This window comes from Nomascus leucogenys, chromosome 22a, assembly GCF_006542625.1.
Source record: "Nomascus leucogenys isolate Asia chromosome 22a, Asia_NLE_v1, whole genome shotgun sequence".
Taxonomy (NCBI): domain Eukaryota; kingdom Metazoa; phylum Chordata; class Mammalia; order Primates; family Hylobatidae; genus Nomascus; species Nomascus leucogenys.
In genome coordinates, this window is record NC_044402.1 from 54,355,109 (window position 1) to 54,382,480 (window position 27,372).

Consider the following 27,372-nt stretch of genomic DNA (forward strand, 5'->3'; position numbering starts at 1 on the left):
CACTGCAGCCTGGGCGACAGAGCAAGACTCCATCTCAAAAAAAATAAAAATTAAAAAATAAATAAAATGTGAATATTTTCAATATGCCAGAATTACATCCTTGAAACAATTTTTATTTTTTTTAATTATTTATTTATTTATTTATTTATTTATTTATTTATTTATTTTTAGATGGAGTTTCGCTCTGTCACCCAGGCCGGAGCGCAATGGTGCGATCTCGGCTCACTGCAACTGTCTCCCGGGTTCAAGCAATTCTCCTGCCTCAGCCTCCGAGTAGCTGAGGCAGAGAATCAGGTGCCCACCAACTTGCCCGGCTAATTTTTGTATTTTTAGTAGACACGAGGTTTCACCATATTTGCCAGACTGGTCTTGAACTCCTGACCTCAGGTGATCCCCCTGCCTCGGCCTCCCAAAGTTCTGGGATTACAGGCATGAGCCACTGTGCCCGGCCACAGTTTTAATTTATGATGAAAATTTTTAGATACCTACTTAAAGATATATGAAGGAGTATATACTTCTTCAAAATTATTTCCCTGAGTATAGGTGCAGAATTTAAGACTGCTGCCCTGGCCGGGCGCACTGGCTCACACCTGTAATCCCAGCGCTTTGGGAGGCCAAGGCAGGCAGATACCTGAGGTCGGAGTTCGAGACCTGCCTGACTAACATGGAGAAACCCTGTCTCTACTAAAAATACAAAATTAGCCGGGTGTGGTGGCGCATGCCTGTAATCCCAGCTACTCAGGAGGCTGAGGCAGGAGAATCCCTGGAGGCAGAGGTTGCAGTAAGCCAAGATCGCGCCATTGCACTCCAGCCTAGGCAACAAGAGCAAAACTCCATCCCAAAAAAAAAAAAAAAAAAAAAAAAAAAAGACGGCTGCCCTAAGCTATCCAAGCATCTCCTCCACAGCCCCCAACACTCCCATTTCCCTCCTGTCTCCACTCTCACCTCCTTGGTGGGGAAAGAAGATGTTTATAGGAAAGGTGGTCACAATTCCAGCTCCTCCTCCTTCTGAGGTGTCCCCAGTAGCCAGTCTCCTAACTTTGCCCATGGTAGTGACCACAGCAGCTTACAAGCAGCCTCCAGCATCAGCAGTGTCAGGAAGAGGGCCAGGAAGATAAAGAAAGCCTTGTCCAAGGCACGTCGCACAGGACCCCTGGGAGGAGAGGGACCCTGGGCAAATGCCAGGAACACATCCCCCTCGTCCACATCACCTTCCTCTGCCATCCTGACTCACAGTCAGACAGCTGGCTAGATCAGGGGGCTAGGATGGAAGGCCTTGCTCAGCACTGCTAGGATTAAGGGGCGTGGCCGTGGCAAGTCCTGCACCTGCCAGTCCTGACCTTAATTCCCACACCTAAGAGAAAAGAGAGAGGACCCTGTGAGCCTTCGGATCAATTATTTAAACATCCAGTGTGATGTGAAAGGTCTGGACTAAATGATCTATGAACTCTCTTCAGCTATTTCATAGTATAATTCTGTGATTTGGAAACTGAAGGCCCAACATGGAGGCATAAGCTAGAACTGCCTGTCAATCTGGGTCTCAAGTCTCAAAGGCTCAAGGCTCAAAATCTTAGGACCCAACTGATAGAGAGTGAGGAAATGGACCTAACATACATCTGCAAGCCATTGTCAGTCAAGGATCTAAAGCCCCTTCTGGCTGGATGGTAGCGGGTGAGATGGTCTATCCTAACCAAGGCGGGTGGGAACAAGCAGAGGGGACTTGAGTTCTCACAGGAGTAGTTCTCCCCACTGGGTCTGCAGGCAGCTAAGTTTGAGATGGTATAACCCAGAGCACTCTCTTCTTAACTTTTGGTCTCTGCAGTACCAAGGGAGGATTATCATTGACTGCATGAGCCCAAGGGGAGGCTTATAAAAAGACAAAGACCGTGATGGATCAGCAGGGCAAGGGTATGTGATTGGGACTTGGCTATTGGGTTGGGGTTATTTTACTTTACTTTACTTATTTACTTACAGACGGAGTCTCACTCTGCCTCCCAGGCTGGAGTGCAGCGGCACGATTTCAGCTCACTGCAACCTCTGTCTCCTGGGTTCAAGCAATTCTCCTTCCTCAGCCTCCCAAGTAGCTGGGACTACAGGCATGTGCCACCACGTCCGGCTAATTTTTTTGTATTTTTAGTAGAGGCGGGGTTTCACCATATTGGTCAAGCTGGTCTGGAACTCCTGACCTCAAATGATCCGCCCACCTCGGCCTCCCAAAGTGCTGAGATTGTAGGTGTGAGCCACTGCGCCCAGCCGGGGTAATTTTAAAGAAGGGTGAATTTTTGCCATCGATGGTCCAGGTCTCAGAGGCTACCGGTGGAGGATGTGGTTGAGGAGGTTGTAGGGGCAAGGATTGAAGACCTTTTCTTTTCTTTCTTTTTTTTTTTGATTGATTGAAGACCTTTTCTTAGACCGGGCATGGTGGCTCACGCCTGTAATCCCAGCACTTTGGGAGCCTGAGGCGGGTGGATCAATTGAGGTCAGGAGATCGAGATCAGCCTGGCCAACATGGTGAAACTCTGTCTCTACTTAAAATACAAAAATTATCTGGGAGTGGTGGCGCGTGCCTGTAATCCCAGCTACTCAGGACGCTGATGCAGGAGAATCTCTTGAAACTGGGAGGCGGAGGTTGCCATGAGCTAAGATTGTGCCACTGCAACTGCACTCCAGCCTGGGCGACAGAGTGAGACTCCGTCTCAAAAAAATAAAAATAAAAAAAGAAGACCTTTTATTGACCCTGTTCCCCAGGCATTGGCCTGAAGGTTGGGTAAGGAAATTGAAGCCCATCTGGAGACAAGGGATTCCCCCAAGTGAGGCTGAGGGAGGGGAGGGGGAACGGTGGAGGAAGCAGTGTGTGTAGTAGTGAACCTTATACTGGGAACCTTTGGAGCCTCCTACCTAAATTATTTCATTTCCATTTTTACCTCAATAGGAAGATCTTGTTCCTTTTTTTTTTTTTAAGCAGTTCTTTTTTTTTGAGATGGAGTCTCGCCCTGTCGCCCAGGCTGGGGTGCAATGGCACGATCTTGGCTCACTGCAACCTCTGTCTCCCGGGTTCAAACAATTCTCCTGCCTCAGCCTCCCAAGTAGCTGGAATTACAGGCACGTGCCACCACGCCTGGCTAATTTTTTGTACCTTTAGTAGAGACGGGGTTTCACAATGTAGGCCAGGCTGGTCTCGAACTCCTGACCTCGTGATCCACCCACCTCGGCCTCCCAAAGTGCTGGGATTACAGGCGTGAGCCACCGCACCCGGGCTACAGGATCTTGCTCTGTCACCCAGGCTGGAGTGTAGTGGCTCAGACATGGCCCCCTGCAGCCTTGATATCCCTGACTCAAGCAATCCTCCCATCTTAGCCTCCTGAGTAGGTGGGACCACAGGTGTGTGTCACCACGCCTGGCTCATTTTTGAATTTTGTAGAGACAGGGTCTTGCTATGTTACCCTGGCTGGTTTTTAACTCCTGAGCTTAAACAATCCTTCCACCTCAGCCTCCCATCATTCTGGAATTACAGGCATAAGCCGCCATGCCTGACTAGGAAAACCTTCTTTACTTGGGAAGTCAGGTCACCCCCCAAAAGAGCAGAAATTATGTTATAATGTTGCTTCGAGGGCTGGGCGCGGTGGCTCACGCCTGTAATCCCAGCAATTTGGGAGGCCGAGGCAGGCAGATCACGAGGTCAGGAGATGGAGACCATCCTGGCTAACACGGTGAAACCCTGTCTCTACTAAAAATACAAAAAATTCGCCAGGTGCGGTGGCGGGTGCCTGTAGTCCCAGCTACTCGGGAGGCTGAGGCAGGAGAATCGTTTGAACCCGGGAGGTGGAGTTTGCAGTGAGCCAAGATTGTGCCACTGCACTCCAGACTGGGCGATAGAGTGAGACTCCGTCTCAAAAAAAAAAAACAAAACAAAAAATTAGCCAGCTGTGGTGGCGGGCTCCTGTAGTCCCAGCTACTCAGGAGGCTGAGGCAGGAGAATGGTGTGAACCCCAGAGGCGGAGCTTGCAGTGAGCCGAGACTGCTCCACTGCACTCCAGCCTGGGCGACAGAGCAAGACTCTGTCTCAAAAAAAAAAAAAATGTTGTTTCAAGTCATGCCGCATTGTCTTTTGCTGTAGCTGCAAAGGAGTCTCAAAAGAGTGAAAAAAACCTGGACTGGAATTTAAACTGATCACTTAGTTGTGTGAAGCTGTAGACAAGTCACATGACCTTTCTTTACTGTTTGTTTGTTTTTTTTTTAAATAAAATCAGAAAAAGCTCTTGCCTCCGAGAATTATTCTGAGAGATAAATGAAATAAAGGTTTTTTGATGTGGGTTTTTTGTAAATTATAAAGCACTATGTAAATGTAACATATATTAATCTCTGATACCCTCACTTACGTCCCAGGCAAGTGTGCAATAAGGCCACACAAACACCTTTATTGTCTCTTTACCTTTCTTTTCACATGGTAGGTTCAGCACCAACATCTTATGTAATAAATAAACCTAGCATCTTGTTGGAATTTTTTTAATTTTGAAATAATTTTAGAAAAATAAAAATTTTCCAGCCTTACAGGAGACAAAATTTAAGAATACAGTTCCAGCTCACTGAGCAGGAGAATCTGAACGGAGCTTCAGCCAATGGATGCACTCACCTGGGCAGAGCGCTCTTTCAACTTCAGATTTTTCATCATTTTCCATTTGTCAACACTTGGCTGTATTTGTTCCATCTCGCTCTCAACCCCTGTATAACCATGTGTTACAGGTTGAATTGTGTCTTCTAAAAATTCATATGTTGTGCAGCCATAAAAATGAACAAGAGGGCCGGGCGTGGTGGCTCAAGCCTGTAATCCCAGCACTTTGGGAGGCCGAGGAGGGTGGATCACAAGGCCAGGAGATCGAGACCATCCTGGCTAACATGGTGAAACCCCCGTCTCTACTAAAAATACAAAAAATTAGCTGGGCGTGATGGCGGGCGCCTGTAGTCCCAGCTACTTGGGAGACTGAGGCAGGAGAATGGCGTGAACCCGGGAGGCGGAGCTTGCAGTGAGCCGAGATCGCGCCACTGCACTCCAGCCTGGGGCACAGAGCAAGACTCCGTCTCAAAAAAAAAAAAAAAAAAAAAAAAAAAAAGAAAAATGAACAAGAGCTGGGCTGGGCGCAGTGTCTCATGCCTGTAATCCCAGGACTTTGGGAGGCCGAGGCGGGCAGATCACAAGTTCAGGAGATCAAGACCACCCTGGTTAACACGCTGAAAGCCCATCTCTACTAAAAACACAAAAAATTAGCTGGGTGTGGTGGCGGGCGCCTGTAGTCCCAGCTACTCAGGAGGCTGAGGCAGGGGAGTGGCTTGAACCCGGGAGGCAGAGGTTGTGGAGAGCTGAGATCGCACCACTGCACTCCAGCCTGGCAACAGAGCGAGTTGTTGCCAAAAAAAAAAAAAAAAGAAAAGAACAAGATCAGGCCAGGTGCGGTGGCTTATGCCTGTAATCCCAGAATTTTGAGAGGCCAAGGCGGGCGGATCACAAGGTCAGGAGTTCGAGACTAGTCTGGCCAACATGGCAAAAACCCATGTCTACTAAAAATACAAAAATTTCTTTCTTTCTTTCCTTCTTTCTTTCTTTCTTTCTTTCTTTCTTTCTTTCTTTCTTTCCTTCCTTCCTTCCTTCCTTCCTTCCTTCCTTCCTTCCTTCCTTTCTTTCTTTCTTTTCTTTTTCTTTTCTTTCTTTCTTTCCCTCTGTGGCCCAGGCTGCAATCTACTCAGCTCGCTGCTGCCCGCGCCGCGGACTCCCTGGGACTGCCACCGCACGCCACCGCCGCCTGCTTTTTCTCCTTCGGCTGCAGGCGCGCGGTCGCCATGTTGGCCACGCTGCTCGCCAGCTCCTGACGCCGACTGCTCTGCCCGCCTCAGCCTCCCGAGCCCCTGCCCGGCCACCGCCCCGTCTGGGACGTGGGGAGCGCCTCTGCCGGCCCCCGGGGTGGAGCGCCTCTGCCCGGCCGCCCCATCCGGGAAGAAGTGAGGAGTGCCTCTGCCCGGCCGCCCCGTCCGGGAAGAAGTGAGGAGCACCTCTGCCCGGCCGCCCCGTCTGGGAAGAGGTGAGGGGTACCTCTGCCCGGCCGCCCCGTCTGGGAAGTGAGGAGCACCTCCGCCCGGCCGCCCCGTCTGGGAAGTGAGGAGCGCCTCCGCCCGGCCGCCCCGTCCGGGAAGAAGTGAGGAGCGCCTCCGCCCGGCCGCCCCGTCCGGGAAGAAGTGAGGAGCGCTCCGCCCGGCCGCCCCGTCCGGGAAGAAGTGAGGAGCGCCTCCGCCCGGCCGCCCCGTCCGGGAAGAAGTGAGGAGCGCCTCCGCCCGGCCGCCCCGTCCGGGAAGAAGTGAGGAGCGCCTCTGCCCGGCCACCCACCGTCTGGGAAGTGAGGAGCGCCTCTGCCCGGCCACCCACCGTCTGGAAGTGAGGAGCGCCTCTGCCCGGCCACCCACCGTCTGGGAAGTGAGGAGCGCCTCTGCCCGGCCACCCACCGTCAGGGAAGTGAGGAGCGCCTCTGCCCGGCCACCCACCGTCTGGGAAGTGAGGAGCGCCTCTGCCCGGCCACCCACCGTCTGGGAAGTGAGGAGCGCCTCTGCCCGGCCACCCACCGTCTGGGAAGTGAGGAGAGCCTCTGCCCGGCCACCCACCGTCTGGGAAGTGAGGAGCGCCTCTGCCCGGCCACCCACCGTCAGGGAAGTGAGGAGCGCCTCTGCCCGGCCACCCACCGTCTGGGAAGTGAGGAGCGCCTCTGCCCGGCCGCCCCGTCTGGGAAGTGAGGAGCACCTCTGCCCAGCCGCCCCGTCTGGGAAGTGAGGAGCGCCTCTGCCCGGCCACCCACCGTCTGGGAAGTGAGGAGCGCCTCTGCCCAGCCGCCCCGTCCGGGAAGAAGTGAGGAGCGCCTCTGCCCGGCTGCCCCGTCTGGGAGGTGAGGAGAACCTCTGCCCGGCCACCCATCGTCTGGGAGATGAGGAGCGCCTCTGCCCCGGCCGGCCGCCGTCTGGGAAGTGAGGAGCGCCTCTGCCCGGCCACCCCCGTCTGGGAAGTGAGGAGCGCCTCTGCCCGGCCACCCACCGTCTGGGAAGTGAGGAGCGCCTCTGCCTGGCCGCCCCGTCTGGGAGGTGAGGAGAACCTCTGCCCGGCCACCCATCGTCTGGGAGATGAGGAGCGCCTCTGCCCGGCCGTCGCATCTGGGAAGTGAGGAGCGCCTCTGCCCGGCCGCCCCGTCTGGGAAGTGAGGAGCGCCTCTGCCCGGCCGCCCCGTCCGGGAAGAAGTGAGGAGCGCCTCTGCCCGGCCGCCCCGTCCGGGAAGAAGTGAGGAGCGCCTCTGCCCGGCCACCCACCGTCTGGGAAGTGAGGAGCGCCTCTGCCCGGCCCCCCGTCAGGGAAGTGAGGAGCGCCTCTGCCCGGCCACCCACCGTCTGGGAAGTGAGGAGCGCCTCTGCCCGGCCGCCCCGTCTGGGAAGTGAGGAGCACCTCTGCCCAGCCGCCCCGTCTGGGAAGTGAGGAGCGCCTCTGCCCGGCCACCCACCGTCTGGGAAGTGAGGAGCGCCTCTGCCCAGCCGCCCCGTCCGGGAAGTGAGGAGCGCCTCTGCCGGCTGCCCCGTCTGGGAGGTGAGGAGAACCTCTGCCCGGCCACCCATCGTCTGGGAGATGAGGAGCGCCTCTGCCCGGCCGCGCATCTGGGAAGTGAGGAGCGCCTCTGCCCGGCCGTCCCGTCTGGGAAGTGAGGAGCGCCTCTGCCCGGCCCCCCGTCTGGGAAGTGAGGAGCGCCTCTGCCCGGCCACCCACCGTCTGGGAAGTGAGGAGCGCCTCTGCCCGGCCACCCCGTCTGGGAAGTGAGGAGCGCCTCTGCCCGGCGCCCCGTCTGGGAAGTGAGGAGCGCCTCTGCCCGGCCACCCACCGTCTGGGAAGTGAGGAGGCCTCTGCCCGGCCACCCATCGTCTGGGAAGTGAGGAGCGCCTCTGCCCGGCCACCCACCGTCTGGGAAGTGAGGAGCGCCTCTGCCCGGCTGCCCCGTCTGGGAAGTGAGGAGCGCCTCTGCCCGGCCACCCACCGTCTGGGAAGTGAGGAGCGCCTCTGCCCGGCTGCCCCGTCTGGGAAGTGAGGAGCGCCTCTGCCCGGCCACCCACCGTCTGGGAAGTGAGGAGCGCCTCTGCCCGGCCGCCCCGTCTGGGAAGTGAGGAGCGCCTCTGCCCGGCCATCCACTGTCTGGGAAGTGAGGAGCGCCTCTGCCCGGCCACCCACCGTCTGGGAAGTGAGGAGCCCCTCTGCCCAGCCGCCCCGTCAGGGAAATGAGGAGCGCCTCTGCCCGGCCACCCACCGTCTGGGAAGTGAGGAGCGCCTCTGCCTGGCCACCCACCGTCTGGGAAGTGAGGAGCGCCTCTGCCCGGCCACCCCGTCTGGGAAGTGAGGAGCGCCTCTGCCCGGCCGCCCCATCTGTGAAATGAGGAGCGCCTCTGCCCGGCCACCTATCGTCTGGGAGGTGAGGAGCGCCTCTGCCCGGCCGCCCCGTCCAGGAAGAAGTGAGGAGCGCCTCTGCCCGGCCGCCCCGTCCGGGAAGAAGTGAGGAGTGCCTCTGCCCGGCCGCCCCGTCTGGGAAGTGAGGACCGCCTCTGCCCGGCCGCCCCGTCCGGGAAGAAGTGAGGAGCGCCTCTACCCGGCCGCCCCATCCGGGAAGAAGTGAGGAGCGCCTCTGCCCGGCCGCCCCGTCCGGGAAGAAGTGAGGAGCGCCTCTGCCCGGCCGCCCCGTCTGGGAAGTGAGGAGCGCCTCTGCCCGGCCGCCCCGTCCGGGAAGAAGTGAGGAGAGCCTCTGCCCGGCCACCCCGTCCGGGAAGAAGTGAGGAGCGCCTCTGCCCAGCTGCCCCGTCTGGGAAGTGAGGAGCGCCTCGGCCCAGCCGCCCCGTCTGGGAAGTGAGGAGCGCCTCTGCCCGGCCACCCATCGTCTGGGAAGTGAGGAGCACCTCTGCCCGGCCACCCATCGTCTGGGAAGTGAGGAGCGCCTCTGCCCGGCCACCCATTGTCTGGGAAGTGAGGGGCGCCTCTGCCCGGCCACCTATCGTCTGGGAAGAAGTGAGGAGCGTCTCTGCCTGGCCACCCCGTCTGGGAAGTGAGGAGCGCCTCTGCCCGGCCGCCCCGTGTCTGGGAAGAAGTGAGGAGCGCCTCTGCCCGGCCGCTCTGTCTGGGAGGTCTACCATGGAGGCCAGAAGCAATGTGGGGGCTGGACGTGGTGGCTCACGCCTGTGGTCCCGGCACTCTGGGGGGCGAGGCGGGTTGATCACTTCGGGCTAGGAGTTCGAGACCAGTCTGGCCTACTTGGCGAAACATGAAAAATACAACAGACAAACCAACCAACCAACTCAGTGACAACAAAACAGGTCTACCCTGGAGTCATACTCTAATTTTTTTATTTTCCTCCCTTTCTGATCCTTTATCCCACTTTCTTTTTCTTCCTCTTCCTTCTCCCTCTTCTTTGTCAAATAGAGGATTGAGTTATTATCACTGATCCACATAAAGTCCCTCTCTACCTTATTTTAACTCCCACCCCCCATTTCTATTCCCCGACTTCCCATGTGTAACCTTCCTAATATGTTTGATATGCATCTTTTTGTTTGTATGTATTTTTAGAAAATGTTTATTGTTTTTGTGTGCAAAAAAAAAAATTAATAAAAAAAAAAAAAAAGGAAAAAAAAAAAATACAAAAATTAGCTGGGCATGGTGGCAGGCCCCTATGATTCCAGCTAGTGACGTGGGAGGCTGAGGCAGGAGAATCACTTGAATCCAGGGGGCCGAGGTTGCAGTGAGCTGTGATCTCACCATTGCACTCCAGCCCCAGTGACAGTACGAGACTCCTCTCAAAAAAAAAAAAAAAAAAAAGGTGAAGAATTCATTTGTTCGCATCTCTCACTTATAAGTGATGATGAGAATACATGGACACACGGTGGGGAACAACACAACTGGGTCCTACCTGGGGGAGTGGGGGAAGGAAGGGCACCAGGAAGAATAGCTAATGGATGCTGGGCTTAATACCTGGGTGATGGGATGATCTGTGCAGCAAATCACCATTGCACACGTTTACCTATGTAACAAACCTACACATCCCACGCATGTACCCCGATCTTAAAATAAAAGCCGAAAGAAAAAAAATAAAATTTATATATTGAAGTCCTAACTCCCAGTTCCTCAGAATGTAACCTTATTTGGAAATAAGGTTGTTGCCTATGTAATTGGTTCAATGAGGTCATACTGGAGTTGAGTGGGCCTCTCACCCCCTTTATTAAAGAGGGAAGTTTGGACATACGCTTGCAGATAGAATGACATGTGACCATGAAGGCAGAGATCAGGTTGATATGTCAAAGATTGCCAGCAGGCCAGGCGCCATGGCTCATGCCTGTAATCCCAGCACTTTGGGAGGCCGAAGCAGGTGGATCACCTGAGGTCAGGAGTTCGAGACCAGCCTGGCCAACATGATGAAATCCCATCTCTACTAAAAATACAAAAAATTGGCCGAGCACAATGGCTCACGCCTGTAATCCCAGCATTTTGGGAGGCTGAGGCGGGCAGATCGCGAGGTCAGCAGTTTGAGACCAGCCTGGTCAACATGGTGAAACCCCACTTCTATTAAAAATACAAAAGTTAGCAGAGTGTGGTCATGGGCACCTGTAATTCCAGCTATTCAGGAGGCAAGGGAATTGCTTGAACCTGGAGGCAGAGGTTGCAGTGAGCCGAGAGCGTGCCACTGCACTCCAGCCTGGGCGACAGAGCGAGACTCTGTTTCAGAAAAAAAAAAAAATAATAATACAAAAGTTAGCTGGGCGTGGTGGTGGGTGCCTGTAATCCCAGCTACTCAGTCGGGAGGCTGAGGCAGGAAAATTGCTTGAACCTGGGAGGTGGAGGTTGCACTGAGCCGAGATCTCGCCATTGCACTCCAGCCTGGGCGACAGAGCAAGATTCTGTCTCAAAACACACACACACACACAAGATTGCCAGCAAACCACCAGAAACTAGTAGAAAGGCCTGGAACAGATTCTCCCTTACACCCCTCAGAAAGAACCAACCCTGCCTACACCTTGATCTCGGACTTCTAGCCTCCAGAACTGTAAGCCAATAAATTTCTGCTTTTTAAGTCACCCAGTTTGTGATACTTTGTTATGGCAGCCCTAGCAAACTAAAACACCATTCTAATCAGGAAATCAATATCACTCTTCAATTCATAGATCCCATTCAGATTTCACCAGCTGTCCCAGTAATGACTGCCTCTTCTTTCTTTTTTAAATTATCTTTTTTTTTTTTGGAGACAGGTCTGTTACCCAGGCTGGAGTGGTGCAGTGGTGTGACCTCGGCGCACTGCAATCTCCACCTTCTGGGTTCAAACAATTCTCCTGCCTCAGCCTCCCAAGTAGCTGGGACTATAGGCACACGCCACCACAGCCGGCTAATTTTTTTGTATTTTAGCAGAGACGGGGTTTCACCGTGTTGTTCAGGCTGGTCTTGAACTCCTGAGCTCAGGCAGTACACCCGTCTAGGCCTCCCAAAGTGCAATTATCTTTTTTTTTAACGGCTTTTTTATTTTTTTTGAGATGAGGTCTCACTCTGTTGCCCAGGCCAAAGTGCAGTGGTGCTATCAGAGCTCACTGCAGCCTCAAACTCCTGGGCTCGAGTGATCCTCCCACCTGAGTCTTCCAAAGTGCTGGATCTACAGATGCGTGCCACCATACTTGGCCCATCTGCCCTTTCTAGTCCAGGATCACATACTGCATTTGACTGTCATGTATCTATCTGTAGTCTCCTTCAATCTGGGAAGTTCTCAGTCTTTCCTTGTCTCTCATGAATTTGACAGTTTTGAAGAGGTCTTTCATTTCTTTTTTTTCTTTTCTTTCTTTTTTTTTTTTTAAACAGGTTCTTGCTCTGTCGCCCAGGCTAGAGTGCAGTAGCAGGATCATCGCTCACTGCAGCCTCAAACTCCTCGCTCAAGTGATCCTCCCACCTCAGCATTCTGAGTAGCTGCGGCTACAGGTGTGTGCCAGCACATCCGGGAAATTTAAACATTATTTATAGGCTGGGCACGGTGGCTCATGCCTGTAATCCCAGCACTTTGGGATGCCGAGGCAGGCAGATCACAAGGTCAGGAGTTTGAGACCAGCCTGGCCAACGTGGTGAAACCCCGTCTCTACTAAAAACACAAAAAATTAGCCAGGCATGGTGGCATATGCCTGTAATCCCAGCTAGCTACACAGGAGGCTGAGGCAGGAGAATTGCATGAACCCAGGAGGCAGAGGTTACAGTGAGCCAAGATCACGCCACTGCACTCTGGCCTGGGTGACAGAGTGAGATTCTGTCTCAAAAAAAAAAAAAATATGTAGAGACAGGGGTCTCACTGTGTTGTCCAGGCTAGTCTTGAACTCCTGGCCTCAAGCAGTCCTTCAGCCTCGGCCTCCCAAAGTGCTGGTATTACAGGTATGACTCACCACGTCTAACCTAGGTCTTTCATTTCTGTAAGATGTCCCTCAACCTAAGAGCATATAAAAGCAAGAAGTTAGCCAGGCACAGTGGCCTGTAGGCACAGCTACTGGAAAGGCTGAGGCAGGAGGATTGCTTGAACACAGAAGTTCGAGTCCAGCCTGGGCAGCGTAGCCAGACCCTCACTCTAAAAAAAAGAAAAAGAAAAGAAAAAAGCAACAGGTAAATAATGTTGGCCGGACACAGTGGCTCACACCTGTAATCCCAGCACTTTGGGAGGCCGAGGCGGGTGGATCACAAGGTCAGGAGTTCGAGACCAGCCTGGCCAACATGGTGATACCCCATCTCTACTAAAAATACAAAAATTAGCTGGGCGTGGTGGCGCATGCCTGTAGTCCCAGCTACTCGGGAGGCTGAGGCAGAAGAACGGCTTGAACCCGGGAGGCAGAGGTTGCAGTGAGCCGAGATCAAGCCACTGCACTCCAGCCTGGGTGACAGAGTGAGACTCCATCTCAAAAAAAAAAAAAAATAATAATGTTGTGCACTTCTCAGTGCAGCACATCAGTGGGCCTAGGAAGTAAACTCATCTCTCCCCTAGTACTGCCCACCTAGTCTGCCAGTTTTTTCCACCATAAAGTTACCAGTTGTTCCTGTGTAATTCCTTTTTTTTTTGAGACGGAGTCTCACTCTGTCGCCCAGGGTGGAGTGCAGTGGCGCGATCTCGGCTCACTGCAAGCTCCGCCTCCCAGGTTCACGCCATTCTCCTGCCTCAGCCTCCCGAGTAGCTGGGACTACAGGCGCCTGCCAACACACCCGGCTAATTTTTTGTATTTTTAGTAGAGACGGGGTTTCACCGTGTTAGCCAGGATGGTCTCAATCTCCTGACTTCGTGATCCGCCCGCCTCGGCCTCCCAAAGTGCTGGGATTACAGGCTTGAGCCACCGCGCCCGGCCTAATTTTTTGTATTTTTAGTAGAGATGGGGTTTCACTGTGTTAGCAAGGATGGTCTCAATCTCCTGACCTCGTGATCCGCCCACCTTGGCCTCGCAAAGTGCTGGGGTTACAGGAGTGAGCCACCGCGCCCGGCCGGTTCCTGTGTAGTTCCTTATTGTCTGGTATATCATCAAATCTCTAGCTATCTGCCTTAGTATCCATAGATGATGACTCCTGTTAGAATAACCACTATGGTGACACTTATTAAATGGCGATTTTATATTTATATCATTTCTTCTTTTTTTTTTTGAGACTCTGGCTCTGTCACTCAGGCTGGAGTGGTGCAGGGGCACAATCAGTTCATTGTAACCTCTTCTTCCCAGGCTTAAGCTATCCTCCCATCTCAGCCCCTCAAGTAGCTGGGACTACAGGCACATGCCAGCACACTATGCTAATTTTTACAATTTTTTGGTAGAGATGGGTTTCACCATGTTGCCCAGGCTGATTTTGAACTTTTAGGCTAGAGTGATCCGCCTGCCTTGGCCTCCCAAAGTTCTGGGATTACAGGTATGAGCCACCACACCTGGCCTCATTACTTCTTTTTAAATGCAGTTTACTATAAGAGAAAAAATTTCTCTTCTTCTCCATTTACTTGTTTATATTATACAGATTCATATTTTACTCAGTGAATTGTAATCCATTACTTTCATATTTATTTATATCGTCTGGACCTGTAGGTTTCTATTTTATTTAATGAATAGTAATCAGTTTCTATTATTATTATTATTTTAGATGGAGTCTCACTCTGTCACCCAGGCTGGAGTGCAGTGGTGCGATCTTGGCTCACTGCAACCTCTGCCTCCCAGGTTCAAGCCATTCTCCTGCCTCAGCCTCCCAAGTAGCTGGGATTACAGGGGCATACCACCACACCCAGCTAATTTTTGTATTTTTAGTAGAGATGGGATTTCATCATGTTGGCCAGGCGGGTTTTGAACTCCTAACCTCAAGTGATCTGTCTGCCTCGGCTGCTGAGACCAGCTCAGTTGGGGAGACCTTAACCCAGCAGCACTAGAGGAATTAAAGACACACACACAGAAATATAGAGGTGTGAAGTGGGAAATCAGGGGTCTCACAGCCTTCAGAGCTAAGAGCCCCAAACAGAGATTTACCCACATATTTATTCACAGCAAGCCAGTCATTAGCATTGTTTCTATAAATATTAGATTAACTAAAAGTATCCCTTGTGGGAAACGAAGGGATGGGCTGAAATAAAGGGATGGGTTGGGCTAGTTATCTGCAGCAGTAGTATGTCCTTAAGGCACAGATCGCTCATGCTATTGTTTGTGGGTTTTTTTTTTTTTTGAGATGGAGTCTCGCTCTGTCGCCCAGGCTGGAGTGCAGTGGTGCAATCTCGGCTCACTGCAAGCTCCGCCTCCTGGGTTCACGCCATCCTCCTGCCTCAGCCTCTCCGAGTAGCTGGGACTACAGGGGCCCGCCACCACGCCCGGCTAATTTTTTGTATTTTTTAGTAGAGACGGGGTTTCGCTGTGGTCTCCATCTCCTGACCTCGTGATCTGCCCACCTTGGCCTCCCAAAGTGCTGGGATTACAAGCGTGAGCCACCACGCCCGGCCTATTGTTTGTGGTTTAAGAATGCCTTTAGGCCGGGCGCGGTGGCTCACGCTTGTAATCCCAGCACTTTGGGAGGGCGAGGCGGGCGGATCACGAGGTCAGGAGATCGAGACCACAGCGAAACCCCATCTCTACTAAAAATACAAAAAATTAGCCGGGCGTGGTGGCGGGCGCCTGTAGTCCCAGCTACTCGGAGAGGCTGAGGCAGGAGGATGGCGTGAACCCGGGAGGCGGAGCTTGCAGTGAGCCGAGATTGCGCCATTGCACTCCAGCCTGGGCGATAGAGCGAGACTCCGTCTCGAAAAAAAAAAAAGAATGCCTTTAAGTGGTTTTCCACCCTGGGTGGGCCAGGTATTCCTTGCCCTCATTCCGGTAAACGCGCAGCCTTCCAGTGAGGGCGTTCTGGCCATCGTGAACGTGTCACAGTGCTGCAGAGATTTTGTTTATAGCCAGTTTTGGGGCCAGCTTATGGCCAGATTTTGGGGGGCCTGTTCCCAACACTCAGCCTCCCGAAGTGCTGGGATTAGAGGCATAAGCCACCATGCCTGGCCTCATTATTTATTAGGATGTTCAAATTATCCCAAACTTGGCAAATGGGAAGCCCTTCAAGTTGGCCCCAGTGTCCTTTCAAAATGTCCCCAATGTTATTTGAACACTTTCTTACTTCCTGACAATAATAATCCAGACTTGATTTGTACTTTTTCTGCCTCAGCCCAGGAATCAAGTATTGATTTGAGGAGAGAAGAGATGTAGAAGCATTTGCAGGGGCCCAGGGCAAGAGTAAATATGGAGGCTTCTGTATCATAGGTGTAAACTTTTTCAAGTTAAAAATCAAGATGAGGCCGGGTATGGTGGTTTATGCCTATAATCCCAGCACTATGAGGGGCTGAGGTGGGCAGATCACTTGAGGTCAGGCATTCAAGACCATCCTGGCCAACATGGTGAAACCTGTCTCTATTGAAAATACAAAAATTAGCCGGGTGGTGGTGGCGCGTGCTTGTAACTAACCCCAGGTACTTAGGTGGCTGAAGCACAAGTATCGCTTGAACCTGGGAGGTGGAGGTTGTGGGGAACTGAGGTCACACACTGCACTCCAGCCTGGGCGACAGACAGAGTGAGACTCCCTCTCAAAAAAAAAAAAAAAAGGGGGGGCGGTGCTGGGTGCAGTGGCTCACGCCTGTACTCCCAGCGTTTTGGGAGGCCAAGGCAGGTGGATCGCCTGAGGTCAGGAGTTCAAGACCAGCCTGGCCAACATGGTGAAACTCTGTCTTTACTAAAAATAGAAAAACTAGCTAGGCATGGTGGCAGGCACCTGTAATTCCAGCTACGGGGGAGGCTGAGGCAGGTGAATCACTTGAACCTGGAAGGCAGAGGTTGTAGTGAGACAAGATTGAACCACCGCACTTCAGCCTGGGTGACAGAGTAACACTCTGTCTCAAAAAAAAATTTTTTTAAATCAAGCTAATAATCTGTTAAGTATAAGTGGGAGTAGTACTCTTCCTTGACAAGTCACTCTTTATAGCAACAAGATTGAAGAGTATGTGTAAGGCTACTTACTGGGTAATAAGAAATATTTTTTTGGGTTTTCTTCCTTGGTCTTGACACAGAGTTCCTAAACCCTTTGCAATTTCCCCAGGGGATAAAGGTGATAGGAGCTTTTTTTTTTTTTTTTTTTGAGACGGAGTCTCGCTCTGTCACCCAGGCTGGAGTGCAGTGACGCGATCTAGGCTCACTGCAGCCTCTGCCTCCCAGGTTCAAGCAGTTCTCTGCCTCAGCCTCCCGAGTAGCTGGGGTTACAGGCACGTGCCACCACGCCTGGCTAATTTTTGTATTTTTAGTAAGAAGGGGTTTCACCATGTTGGCCAGGCTGGTCTTGAATTCCTGACCTCATGATCCACCTGCCTTGGCCTCCCAAAGTGCTGGAATTACAGGCATGAGCCACTGCGCCCAGCCAGGAACATCTTATATGATAATATTTGTTTTTTGTAGGAAGCTCCTAAAACCCTGAGAATTTCCTAAGTGATGAGAGTGTCTATTGTTATTCATAACAAGCCACCACATCTGCGTTCATGTTTGTTTTGTTTTGTTTTTTGAGATGGAGTCTCCCGGCCGGGCGCGGTGGCTCACGCTTGTAATCCCAGCACTTTGGGAGGCCGAGGCGGGTGGATCACGAGGTCAGGAGATCGAGACCACGGTGAAACCCCGTCTCTACTAAAAATACAAAAAATTAGCCGGGCGTGGTGGCAGGCGCCTGTAGTCCCAGCTACTTGGAGAGGCTGAAGCAGGAGAATGGCATGAACCCGGGAGGCGGAGCTTGCAGTGAGCCGAGATTGCGCCACTGCACTCCAGCCTGGGTGACAGAGCGAGACTCCATCTCAAAAAAAAAAAAAAAAAGATGGAGTCTCCCTCTGTCGCCCAGGCTGGGGTGCAATGGCGTGATCTCAGCTCACTGCAACCTCCACCTCCCAGGTTCAAGCAATTCTCCTGCCTCGGCCTCCCCAGTAGCTGGAGTTACAGGCACCCACCACAAAGCCTGGCTAATTTTTGTATTTTTAATAGAGATGGGGTTTCACCATGTTTGCCAGGCTGGACTTGAACTCCTGACCTCAGGTGATCTGCCTGCCTCAGCCTCCCAAAGTGCTAGGATTATAGGCGTGAATTCATGTGAATAAGGTGATTTAGGGTGGGACACCTAGATAGCCTCAGAGTGGGGCTGGCCACCAGAAAGACCAACAGATTAAAGGATTGTAGGGTTGAAACTTTCGATCCCATGCCAGGTGCAGTGGCTCACGCCTGTATTCCCAGCACTTTAGGAGGCCGAGGCGGGCGGATCACGAGGTCAGGAGATCGAGACTATCCTCGCTAACATGGTGAAACCCCGTCTCTACTAAAAATACAAAAAATTAGCTGGGCGAGGTGGAAGGCGCCTGTAGTCCCAGCTACTCGGGAGGCTGTGCCAGGAGAATGGCGTGAACCCCGTGGGGCGAAGCCTGCAGTGAGCTGAAATCGCGCCAGTGCACTCCAGCCTGGGCGACAGCGAGAGTCCGTCTCAAAAAAAAAAAAAAAAAAAAAAGAAACTTTCGATCCCACCCATTAACTCTCAGAAGGTTTTCAGGGGATGCACAGGCTGAAGATCAAGCTCTACAAAAACTCTTGACCAACCATGGTCCCAGCTACTCAGGACGCCGAGGCAGGAGCATCACTTGAGCCCAGGAGGTCAAGGCTGCAGTGAGCCATGTTCCCACCACTGCACTACAGCCTGGGTGACAGAGTGAGACCGAGTCTGAAAAACAAAAAACAAAAACAAAAACAAAACAACAACAACAATGAAAACTTTCCTGTAGGCCAAGGAAATATGATGAGTTTCCAGGTTAATTAATTCATCCACTTGTTGAGGGGGACTGTCTCATCCCAACTCCACAGGTACAGAAGTTCCTGCACTGGGGATCCTCCAGGCCTTATCCTGTGTACCCCTTCATCTGGCTGTTCATCAGTATTATAATATCCTTTATAATAAACGAGTAAATGTAAGTAAGTGTTCTCCTGAATTCTGTGAGCTGTTCTAGCAAATTTTTTTTTTTTTGATACAGCGTCTTGCTCTGTTACCCAGGCTGGAGTGCAGGTGGCACGATCTCGGCTCACTGCAACCTCCACCCCCAGGGTTCAAGTGATTCTCCTGCCTCAGCCTCTCAAGTAGCTGGGATTACAGGTGTGCGCCATGACGATCGGCTAATTTTGTGTGTGTTTTTAGTAGAGACAGGGTTTCACCATGTTGGCCAGGCTGGGCTCAAACTCCTGGCCTCAAGTGATCCACCTGCCTCAGTCTCCCAAAGTGCTGGGATTACAGGCGTGAGCCACTGCGCCCGGCCCTGCTCTAGCAAATTAATCAAACCAAAGTTGGGTGTTGTGGGAATCCAGGTTTGAGCTGGTCAGTCAAAAGTACAGGTGACTAGCCGGGCATGGTGGCTCATGCCTGTAATCCCAGCATTTTGGGAGGCCAAGGTGGGCGGATCACCTGAGGTTGGGAGTTCGAGAGCAACCTGACCTACATGGAGAAACCCTGTCTCTACTAAAAATACAAAAAATTAGCCAGGCATAGTGGCGCATGCCTGTAATCCCAGCTACTCGGGAGGCTGAGGCAGGAGAATCACTAGAACCTAGGAGGCGGAGGTTACAATGAGCCGGGATCACACCATTGTACTCCAGCCTGGGCAACAAGAGTGAAACTCTGTCTCAAAACAACAACAACAACAACAAAGAAACAAACAAAATAAAAAAATACAAAAAAAAGCACAGGTCTGAAGGGAGGGGCAGTCTTGTGGGGCTGAGCCCTCAACCTGTGGGATGTAACACTCACTCCACGTGGGTAGTGTCAACTTTTGATTGATTTAGAGAATACCCAGTTGGTGTGCACTGGGGAACTGCTTGGTGTGTGTGGGAAAAGCGCCATGCATAACTGGTGTATTTCGGAAGTGTTCTGTGTGTTAAGTGTGAGAGTAGAGGGATAAAAATGTTTGTTTTTTTCCCTCAGGGCTACACAATTAGAATATAATTTAGCACTTTGGGAGGCTAAACACAGCTGTGCACAGTGGTTCACCCCTGTAATCCCAGCACTTTGCGAAGTTGAGGTGGGCAGATCTCTTGAGCCCAGGAGTTCTAGACCAGCCTGGGCAACATGGTGAAACCCTGCCTGTACAAAAAACACAAAACGAAGCCAGACGTGGTGACTTGTGCCTGTAGTCTCAGTTACTTGAGTGGCTGAGGCAAGAGAATCTCTTGAGCCTTGGAGGTGGAGGTTGCAGTGAGCCACTGCACTTCAGCCTGGGTGACAGAATGAGACCCTGTCTCAAAAAAATAAAAACTAAAATAAGTAAAATAGAAGAAAATATTGCATTCATAGTGACTGAGAGAAAGATTTGACAAGTTACTTTGTCTTTTCTCTTCCCTAATTGTTTCACTGCTCAAATTCCCCCTGCCCTCGAAACAAGGGTCCCTCTCTAGGGTCAGCAGCAGCACAATCCATAAATCTTCACAGCATTTGGTCACCATCACTTTTTGTTTCAATGACAGAACAAGAGATATGGAGACACATTTCCCTGGGACCTGAATATAAATATAACAGATGTTTAAACTTATGCTGCATATAGTAGGTGCCCTTCTAAAATGGCTACTGGCAATCCGCACCTCCTGATATTCATTCCCTGGTGTAGCTCTCTCCCCCACAGTGTGAACGGGACCTAGTGACTTGCTTCTAACTAATAGAATATAGCAAAAACGATGGGATATCACTTCTGAGATTAAGTTATAAAAGATAGGACTTTCGGGCCGGGCACGGTGGCTCATGCCTGTAATCCTAGCACTTTGGGAGGCCAAGGCGGGGAAATCACCTGAGGTCAGGAGTTGAAGACCAGCCTGAACAATATGGCAAAACCCTGTCTACTAAAAATATAAAAATTAGCCGAGCGTGGTGGCGTGCACCTGTAGTCCCAGCTACTCAGGAGGCTGAGGCACAAGAATTGCTTGAACCTGGGAGGCGGTGGTTGCAGTGAGCCGAGATCATGCCACTGCATTCCAGCCTAGGCAACAGAGCGAGACTCCATCTCAGAAAAAAAAAGTGTTAACAGATCTTGTGTCTTATATATTGACATTTTAAAATAAAACTGTCAGCTGGGCATGGTGGCTCACGCCTGTAATCCCAGCACTTTGGGAGGCTGAGGCAGGCAGATCACAAGGTCAAGAGATCGAGACTATCCTGGCCAACACGGTAAAACCCCGTCTCTACTAAAATATAAAAATTAGCTGGGCATGGTGGCGTGCACCTGTAGTCCCAGCTACTCAGGAGTCTGAGACAGGAGAATCATTTGAATCCGGGAGGCGGAGGCTGCAGTGAGCCCAGATTGCACCACTGCACTCCAGCCTGGGCGACAGAGCAAGACTCCGTCTCAAAAAAAAAAAAGGTGAAGAATTTATTTGTGAAAGAGTCGGACCCGATCGGGCTCAAACCAAAGACACGCTGGTCGCGGTCAAGAGATTTTATCGGAGGCACCAAGGCAACACCCCACGTGGGAAGAGAAGGAAGGAAGAAGGGGCGAGCTGCTTAGGTGCTGGGTTTTTATACTCAGTGGGGCTACGCGGGCATTGGTGATTGGCTTAGGGGTGGGGTTTGAGTAAAAGGCAGGAGATGTTCTTCCCTGATTGGCCTTCTCTTGGCGGGGTCGCGGGGTGGAGAACCGGGAACCCGGGGTGAAGAATCCGGAACCGGCGCCATCTTACTGTGCCCATGTTAGCTAACAATTTGTCCATCTCTACTAAAAATACAAAAAATTCCCTGGGCGTCATGGTGTGTGCCTATAATCTCAGCTACTCAGGAGGCTGAGGCGGGAGAATTGCTTGAGCCAGGGAAGCAGAGGTTGCAGTGAGCCGAGATCGCGCCAATACACTCCACCCTGGGAGACAGAGCAAAACTCCATCACGAAAAAAAAAAAAAAAGATAGGACTTTCTACTTGCTGGCCTCTCTATTGCTGGCTTTGATGATGTAAGATGCCATATTGGAGAGACCCACATGGCAAGAAACTAGGTGTGGTCTCTGAACACTATCCAACAGGGAACTGAGACCCTCAGTCAAGAAACCCTTTAGAAACTGCAAACAGCTATGTGAGTGAGCTTAGAAGTGGAACCTTCCCCAGTTAAGCTTTATTTTTTTTATTTTTTTTGAGACAGAGTCTCGCTCTGTCACCCAGGCTAGAGTGCAATGTACTATCACGCCTCACTGCAACCTCCACCTCCCAGGTTCAAGTGATTCTCCTGCCTCAGCCTCCCAAGTAGCTGGTACTACAGGCGCCCGCCACAACACCCAGCTAATTTTTGTATTTTTAGTAGAGACCGGGTTTCACCAGGTGGGCCAGGCTGGTCTCGAACTCCTGACTTCAGGTGATCCACCCGCCTCAGCCTTCCAAAGTGCTGGGATTACAGGCATGAGCCACCGAGCTCGGCCCTGAGCTTTCAGATGAGATCACAGGCAACTCATAGACTGCAGTCTTATGGGAGCCTCTGAAGCAGAGGATCCAGCTGAGCTATTCCCAGATTTCTCCCCCACAGAAGCCATCAGATAACAGTGTGTTGTTTTGAGCCACCAGGTTTTGGGGTAACTTGTTACACAGCAATAGATAACTCACACGCTGTACTACAATTGAGCACCAGATCCTCAGTAACAGATACACCCATATATTCCTTCCAAATTTATTCTTTTAACATTTATGGGCCGGGCGCGGTGGCTCACGCTTGTAATCCCAGCACTTTGGGAGGCCGAGGCGGGCGGATCACGAGGTTAGGAGATCGAGACCACGGTGAAACCCCATCTCTACTAAAAATACAAAAAAAGCCGGGCGTGGTGGCGGGCGCCTGTAGTCCCAGCTACTCGGAGAGGCTGAGGCAGGAGAATGGCGTGAACCCAGGAGGCGGAGCTTGTAGTGAGCCGAGATCACGCCACTGCACTCCAGCCTGGGCGACAGAGCGAGACTCCGTCTCAAAAAAAAAAAAAAAAATGTATGATATGTGGGGCCTTCTGAAATGTAGGGCTCCAGGCAGGATCTCCTCTTGCTTGGATATAAGAGCAGCACTAGAATTAGTCCATCAGTCTTTATGTTTTCTTGCTTGCATCCTCCTTAAAAACATTTTGGAAAATTATGTGCCCTTTTGTATATATTTTTATTTGGCATCTAATTTTTTCCTTGTTAATTTAACTGCAAAGAGTGTAACAAATCGGCTTGGTGCAATGGCTCACACCTGTAATCCCAGTACTTTGGGAGGCCGAGGCGGGTGGATAACGAGGTCAGGAATTCAAGACCATCCTGGCCAACATAGTGAAACCCTGTCTGTACTAAAAATACAAAAATTAGCTGGGCATGGTGGCATATGCCTGTAATCCCAGCTACTCGGGAGGCTGAAGCACAAGAATTACTTGAACCTGGGAGGCAGTGGTTGCAGTGAGCCAAGATCATACCACTGCATTCCATCCTGGGCAACAGAGCGAGACTCCATCTCAGAAAAAAAAAAAAAAAGTGTAACAGATCTTGTGTCTTATATAAATACTGACATTGTAAAATAAAACTGTCAACTGGGCACGGTGGCTCACGCCTGTAATCCCAGCACTTTGGGAGGCTGAGGCGGGCAGATCACGAGGTCAAGAGATCGAGACCAGCCTGGCCAACATCGTGAAACCCCATCTCTACTAAAAATACAAAAATTAGCTGGGCGTGGTGGCACGTGCCTGTAGTCCCAACTACTGAGGAGGCTGAGGCAGGCAAATAGCTTGAACCCGGGAGGAGGAGGTTGCAGTGAGCTGAGATCACACCACTGCACTCCAGCCTGGCTGACAGAGCCAAACTCCATCTCAAAAAAACAAAAACAGGCTGGGCGCGGTGGCTCATGCTAGTAATCACAGCACTATGGGAGGCCGAGAGGGGCGGATCACGAGGTCAGGAGATCAAAACCATCCTGGATAACACAGTGAAACCCCGTCTTTACTAAAAATACAAAAAAATAGCCGGGCATAGTGGCGGGAGCCTGTAGCCCCAGCTACTCGGGAAGCTGAGGCAGAATGGCGTGAACCCGGGAGGTGGAGCTTGCAGTGAGCCAAGATCATGCCACTGCACTCCAGCCTGGGCGACAGAGCCAGACTCCATCTCAAAAAAACAAAACAACAAACAAACAAAAACAATAACAACAACAAAAAACAAAAAGCTGTCTGGCTGGGTACGGTGGCTCACGCCTGTAATCCTAGCACTTTAGGAGGCTGAGGCCGGTGGATCACCTGAGGTCAGGAGTTCAGACCAATCTGGCCAACATAGTGAAACCTCGTCTCTACCAAAAATACAAAAATTAGCCAGGCATGGTGGCACATGCCTGTAATCCCAGCTACTCCCAGGTTCAAGCAATTCTTGTGCCTCAGCCTCCCAAGTAGCTGGGATTACAGGTGTGCGCCACCACACACCCGGCTAATATTTTTGTATTTTTAGTAGAGATGGGGTTTCACCATGTTGGCTAGGCTGGTCTGGAACTCCTGACCTCAGGTGATCTGCTCACCTCAGCCTCCCAAAGTGCTGGGATTACAGGCATGAGCCACTGCACCTGGCCACAAAATAAATAAATAAATGTATATATATATACATGTAAAATATATGTAATATATATGTAAAACAATACATATCTATATATATAGTTTGTTTGTTTGTTTTTGAGATGGAGTTTTGCTCTTGTTGCCCAGGCTGGAGTGCAATGGCACGATCTTGGCTCACTGCAACCTCTGCCTCCCGGGTTCAAGTGATTCTCCTGCCTCAGCCTCCCGAGTAGCTGGGAATACAGGCATGCACCACCACGCCTGGATAATTTTTTATTTTTAGTAGAGATGGGGTTTCTCCATATTGGTCAGGCTGGTCTCAAACTCCTGATCTCAGGTGATCCACCCACCTCAGCCTTCCAAAGTGCTGAGATTATAGGTGTGAGCCACAGCCAGCTCTGTCTTAAATATGAGTGCCCAGTTAAGGAACACCAGATATTTGAGGAAGACTTCAGACATGAGCAAAAACCCAAAATTAAAAGTAAAAACGACACACCCTTGCGCTCTTCGCCATCACTCGTCATCTCGCTCAGGGCAGCCCCACTTCTGGTGTTTGGCGCTGGAATTAAACAACCACCATGTGGAGCAAAAAGGCAAGACCAAGACCACCAAGAAGCGCCCTCAGCGCACAACATCCAACGTGTTTGCCATGTTTGACCAGTCACAGATTCAAGAGTTCAAAGAGGCCTTCCACATGATTGATTAGAACAGAGATGGTTTCGACAAAGAAGATTTGAATGATATGCTTGCTTCCCTAGGGAAGAATCCCACTGATGCATACCTTGATGCCATAATGAATGAGGCACTAGGGCCCATCGATTTCACCATGTTCCTCACCATATTTGGTGAGAAGTTAAATGGCACAGATCTTGAAGATGTCATCAGAAATGCTTTTGCTTGCTTTGATGAAGAAGCAACAGGCATTATTCAGGAAGGTTACCTGAGAGAGCTGCTGAACAACCATGTGGGATCGGTTTACAGATGAGGAAGTGGATGAGCTGTACAGAGAAGCACCTGTTGACAAAAAGGGTAATTTCAATTACATTGAGTTCACATGCATCCCAAAACATGGAGCAAAAGACAAAGATGACTGAAAAGAACTTTAGCTAAAACCTTCCAACTACATTGTCTTACTCTGTTTTATTTCTCAGACACTTCCCCCACCCTCATAGAACCTGTTGCATGCAACTTAGTTTCACAGCTTTGCCTCTTTTTTTTTTTGATGTATTTATTCCAGAACTTTCTGCCACATAGCACTTGTATAATCAGACTGAAAATGGGGATGAGGGTGTAAATTGTATTGAAAAAGAGATCATGGCCGGGCGCAGTGGCTCACACCTGTAATCCCAGCACCTTGGGAGGCCGAGGCAGGTGGATAACCTGAGGTCAGGCGTTCAAGACCAGCCTGACCAACATGGTGAAACCCTGTCTCTACTAAAAATACAAAAAATTACTTGGGTGTGGTGGCGGGCACCTGTAATCCCAGCTACTCAGGAGGCTGAGGCAGGAGAATCGCTTGAACCCAGGAGGCAGAGGTTGCAGTGAACCGAGATTGCGCCATTGCACCCCAGCCTGGGCAACAAGAGCAAAATTCAGTCAAAAAAAAGAAAAGAAAAAGAAAGAAAAGAAGAAAAATAAAAAGAGATAGCAAATAAAAATCAACAAAATTTAAAAAAAAAGTAAAAGCAAACATGGAGGAAAGAGAGACAGAAGAGGAAAACTTCATATAAACTATAATAAATTTCCACACTGATAAGAGAAAATGAGTATCAGAAGAAGAACAAGAGTTGTAAGATCAACAGGATATGAGAAATGAAAACTTGAGCCAGGTGCAGTGGCTCACACCTGTAATTCCAGCACTTTGGGAGGCTGAGGCAGCCAGATCACTTGAGGTCAGGAGTTCAAGACCAGCCTGGTCAACGTGGTGAAACCCTGTCTCTACTAAAAACATGAAAATTAGTTGGATGTGGTCGTGGGCACCTGTAATCCTAGCTATGCAGGAGGCTGAGGCAAGAGAATCGCTTGAGCCTGGGAGGTGGTGGTTGCAGTGAGCCGAGATCACACCACTGCACTCTAGCCTGGGTGACACAGTAAGACTCCGACTCAAAAAAAAAAAAAAAAAGAATGGCCGGGCGCGGTGGCTCACGCTTGTAATCCCAGCACTTTGGGAGGCCAAGGCGGGCGGATCACGAGGTCAGGAGATCGAGACCACGGTGAAACCCTGTCTCTACTAAAAATATAAAAAAAATCAGCCGGGCGTGGTGGCGGGCGCCTGCAGTCCCAGCTACTCGGAGAGGCTGAGGCAGGAGAATGGCGTGAACCCGGGAGGCGGAGCTTGCAGTGAGCCGAGATCGTGCCACTGCACTCCAGCCTGGGCGGCAGAGCGAGACTCTGCCTCAAAAAAAAAAAAAAAAAAAAAAAGAAAAAAGAAAAAAAAACTTGAACCCAATTATAAGATATAGATTTTGGCCAGGTGCGGTAGCTCATGTCTGTAATCCCAACACTTAAGAGGCTGAGGTAGGAGGATGGCTTGAGCCCAGACATTTGAGACCAACCTGGGCAACAAAGGGAGACTTGTCTCTACAAATAATTTAAAAATTAGCAGGCAGGGCACAGTGGCTCATGCCTGTAATCCCGCACTTTGGGAGGCCAAGGCAGGCGGATCATGTGAGGTCAGGAGTTCGAGACCAGCATGGCCAAAATGGTGAAACCCCATCTCTACTAAAAATACAAAAAAAATTAGTGGGGCATGGTGGCTTGCACCTGTAATCCCAGCTACTTGGGAGGCTGAGACAGGAGAATTGTTTGAACCCAGCAGGTGGAAGTTGCAGTAAGCCAAGATCGCACCATTGCATTCCAGCCTGTGTGACAGAATGAGACTCTGTCTCAAGAGGAAAAAAAAAAAAAATTAGCCAGGGCTGGGCACGATGGTTCATGCCTGTATTCCCAGCACTTTGGGAGGCCAAGGTAGGCCGATCACTTGAGGTTAGGAAGTCGAGACCAGCCTGGCCAACATGATGAAACCCTGTCCTTACTAAAAATACAAAAAAATTAGCTGGGTGTGGTGGTGCATGCCTGTAATCCCAGTTACTCGTGAGGCTGAGGCAGGAGAATTGCTTGAACTTGGAGATTTTTTTTTTTTTTTTTTTTTTGAGAGTTGCTCTGTCCCCAGCTGGAGCGTGGCGATCCGCTCCTGCAGCCGCCTCCCGGTTATGACTCTGCTCAGCTCCGA

At 51.0% G+C, this 27,372-nt stretch overlaps 1 protein-coding gene and 1 pseudogene across 1 annotated transcript; one reads left to right on the forward strand and one right to left on the reverse strand.

Moving 5' to 3' along the window:
• Positions 1 to 984: 984 nt before the first annotated feature.
• Positions 985 to 1,224, reverse strand: SMIM40 (small integral membrane protein 40). The gene has a single exon (XM_030802939.1). It carries the CDS (start codon positions 1,222 to 1,224, stop codon positions 985 to 987), a length of 240 nt encoding a protein of 79 aa, XP_030658799.1.
• A 665-nt stretch (positions 1,225 to 1,889) lies between these two features.
• On the forward strand, positions 1,890 to 25,234 carry LOC115832280 (annotated as a pseudogene).
• The last annotated feature ends 2,138 nt before the right edge of the window (positions 25,235 to 27,372 follow it).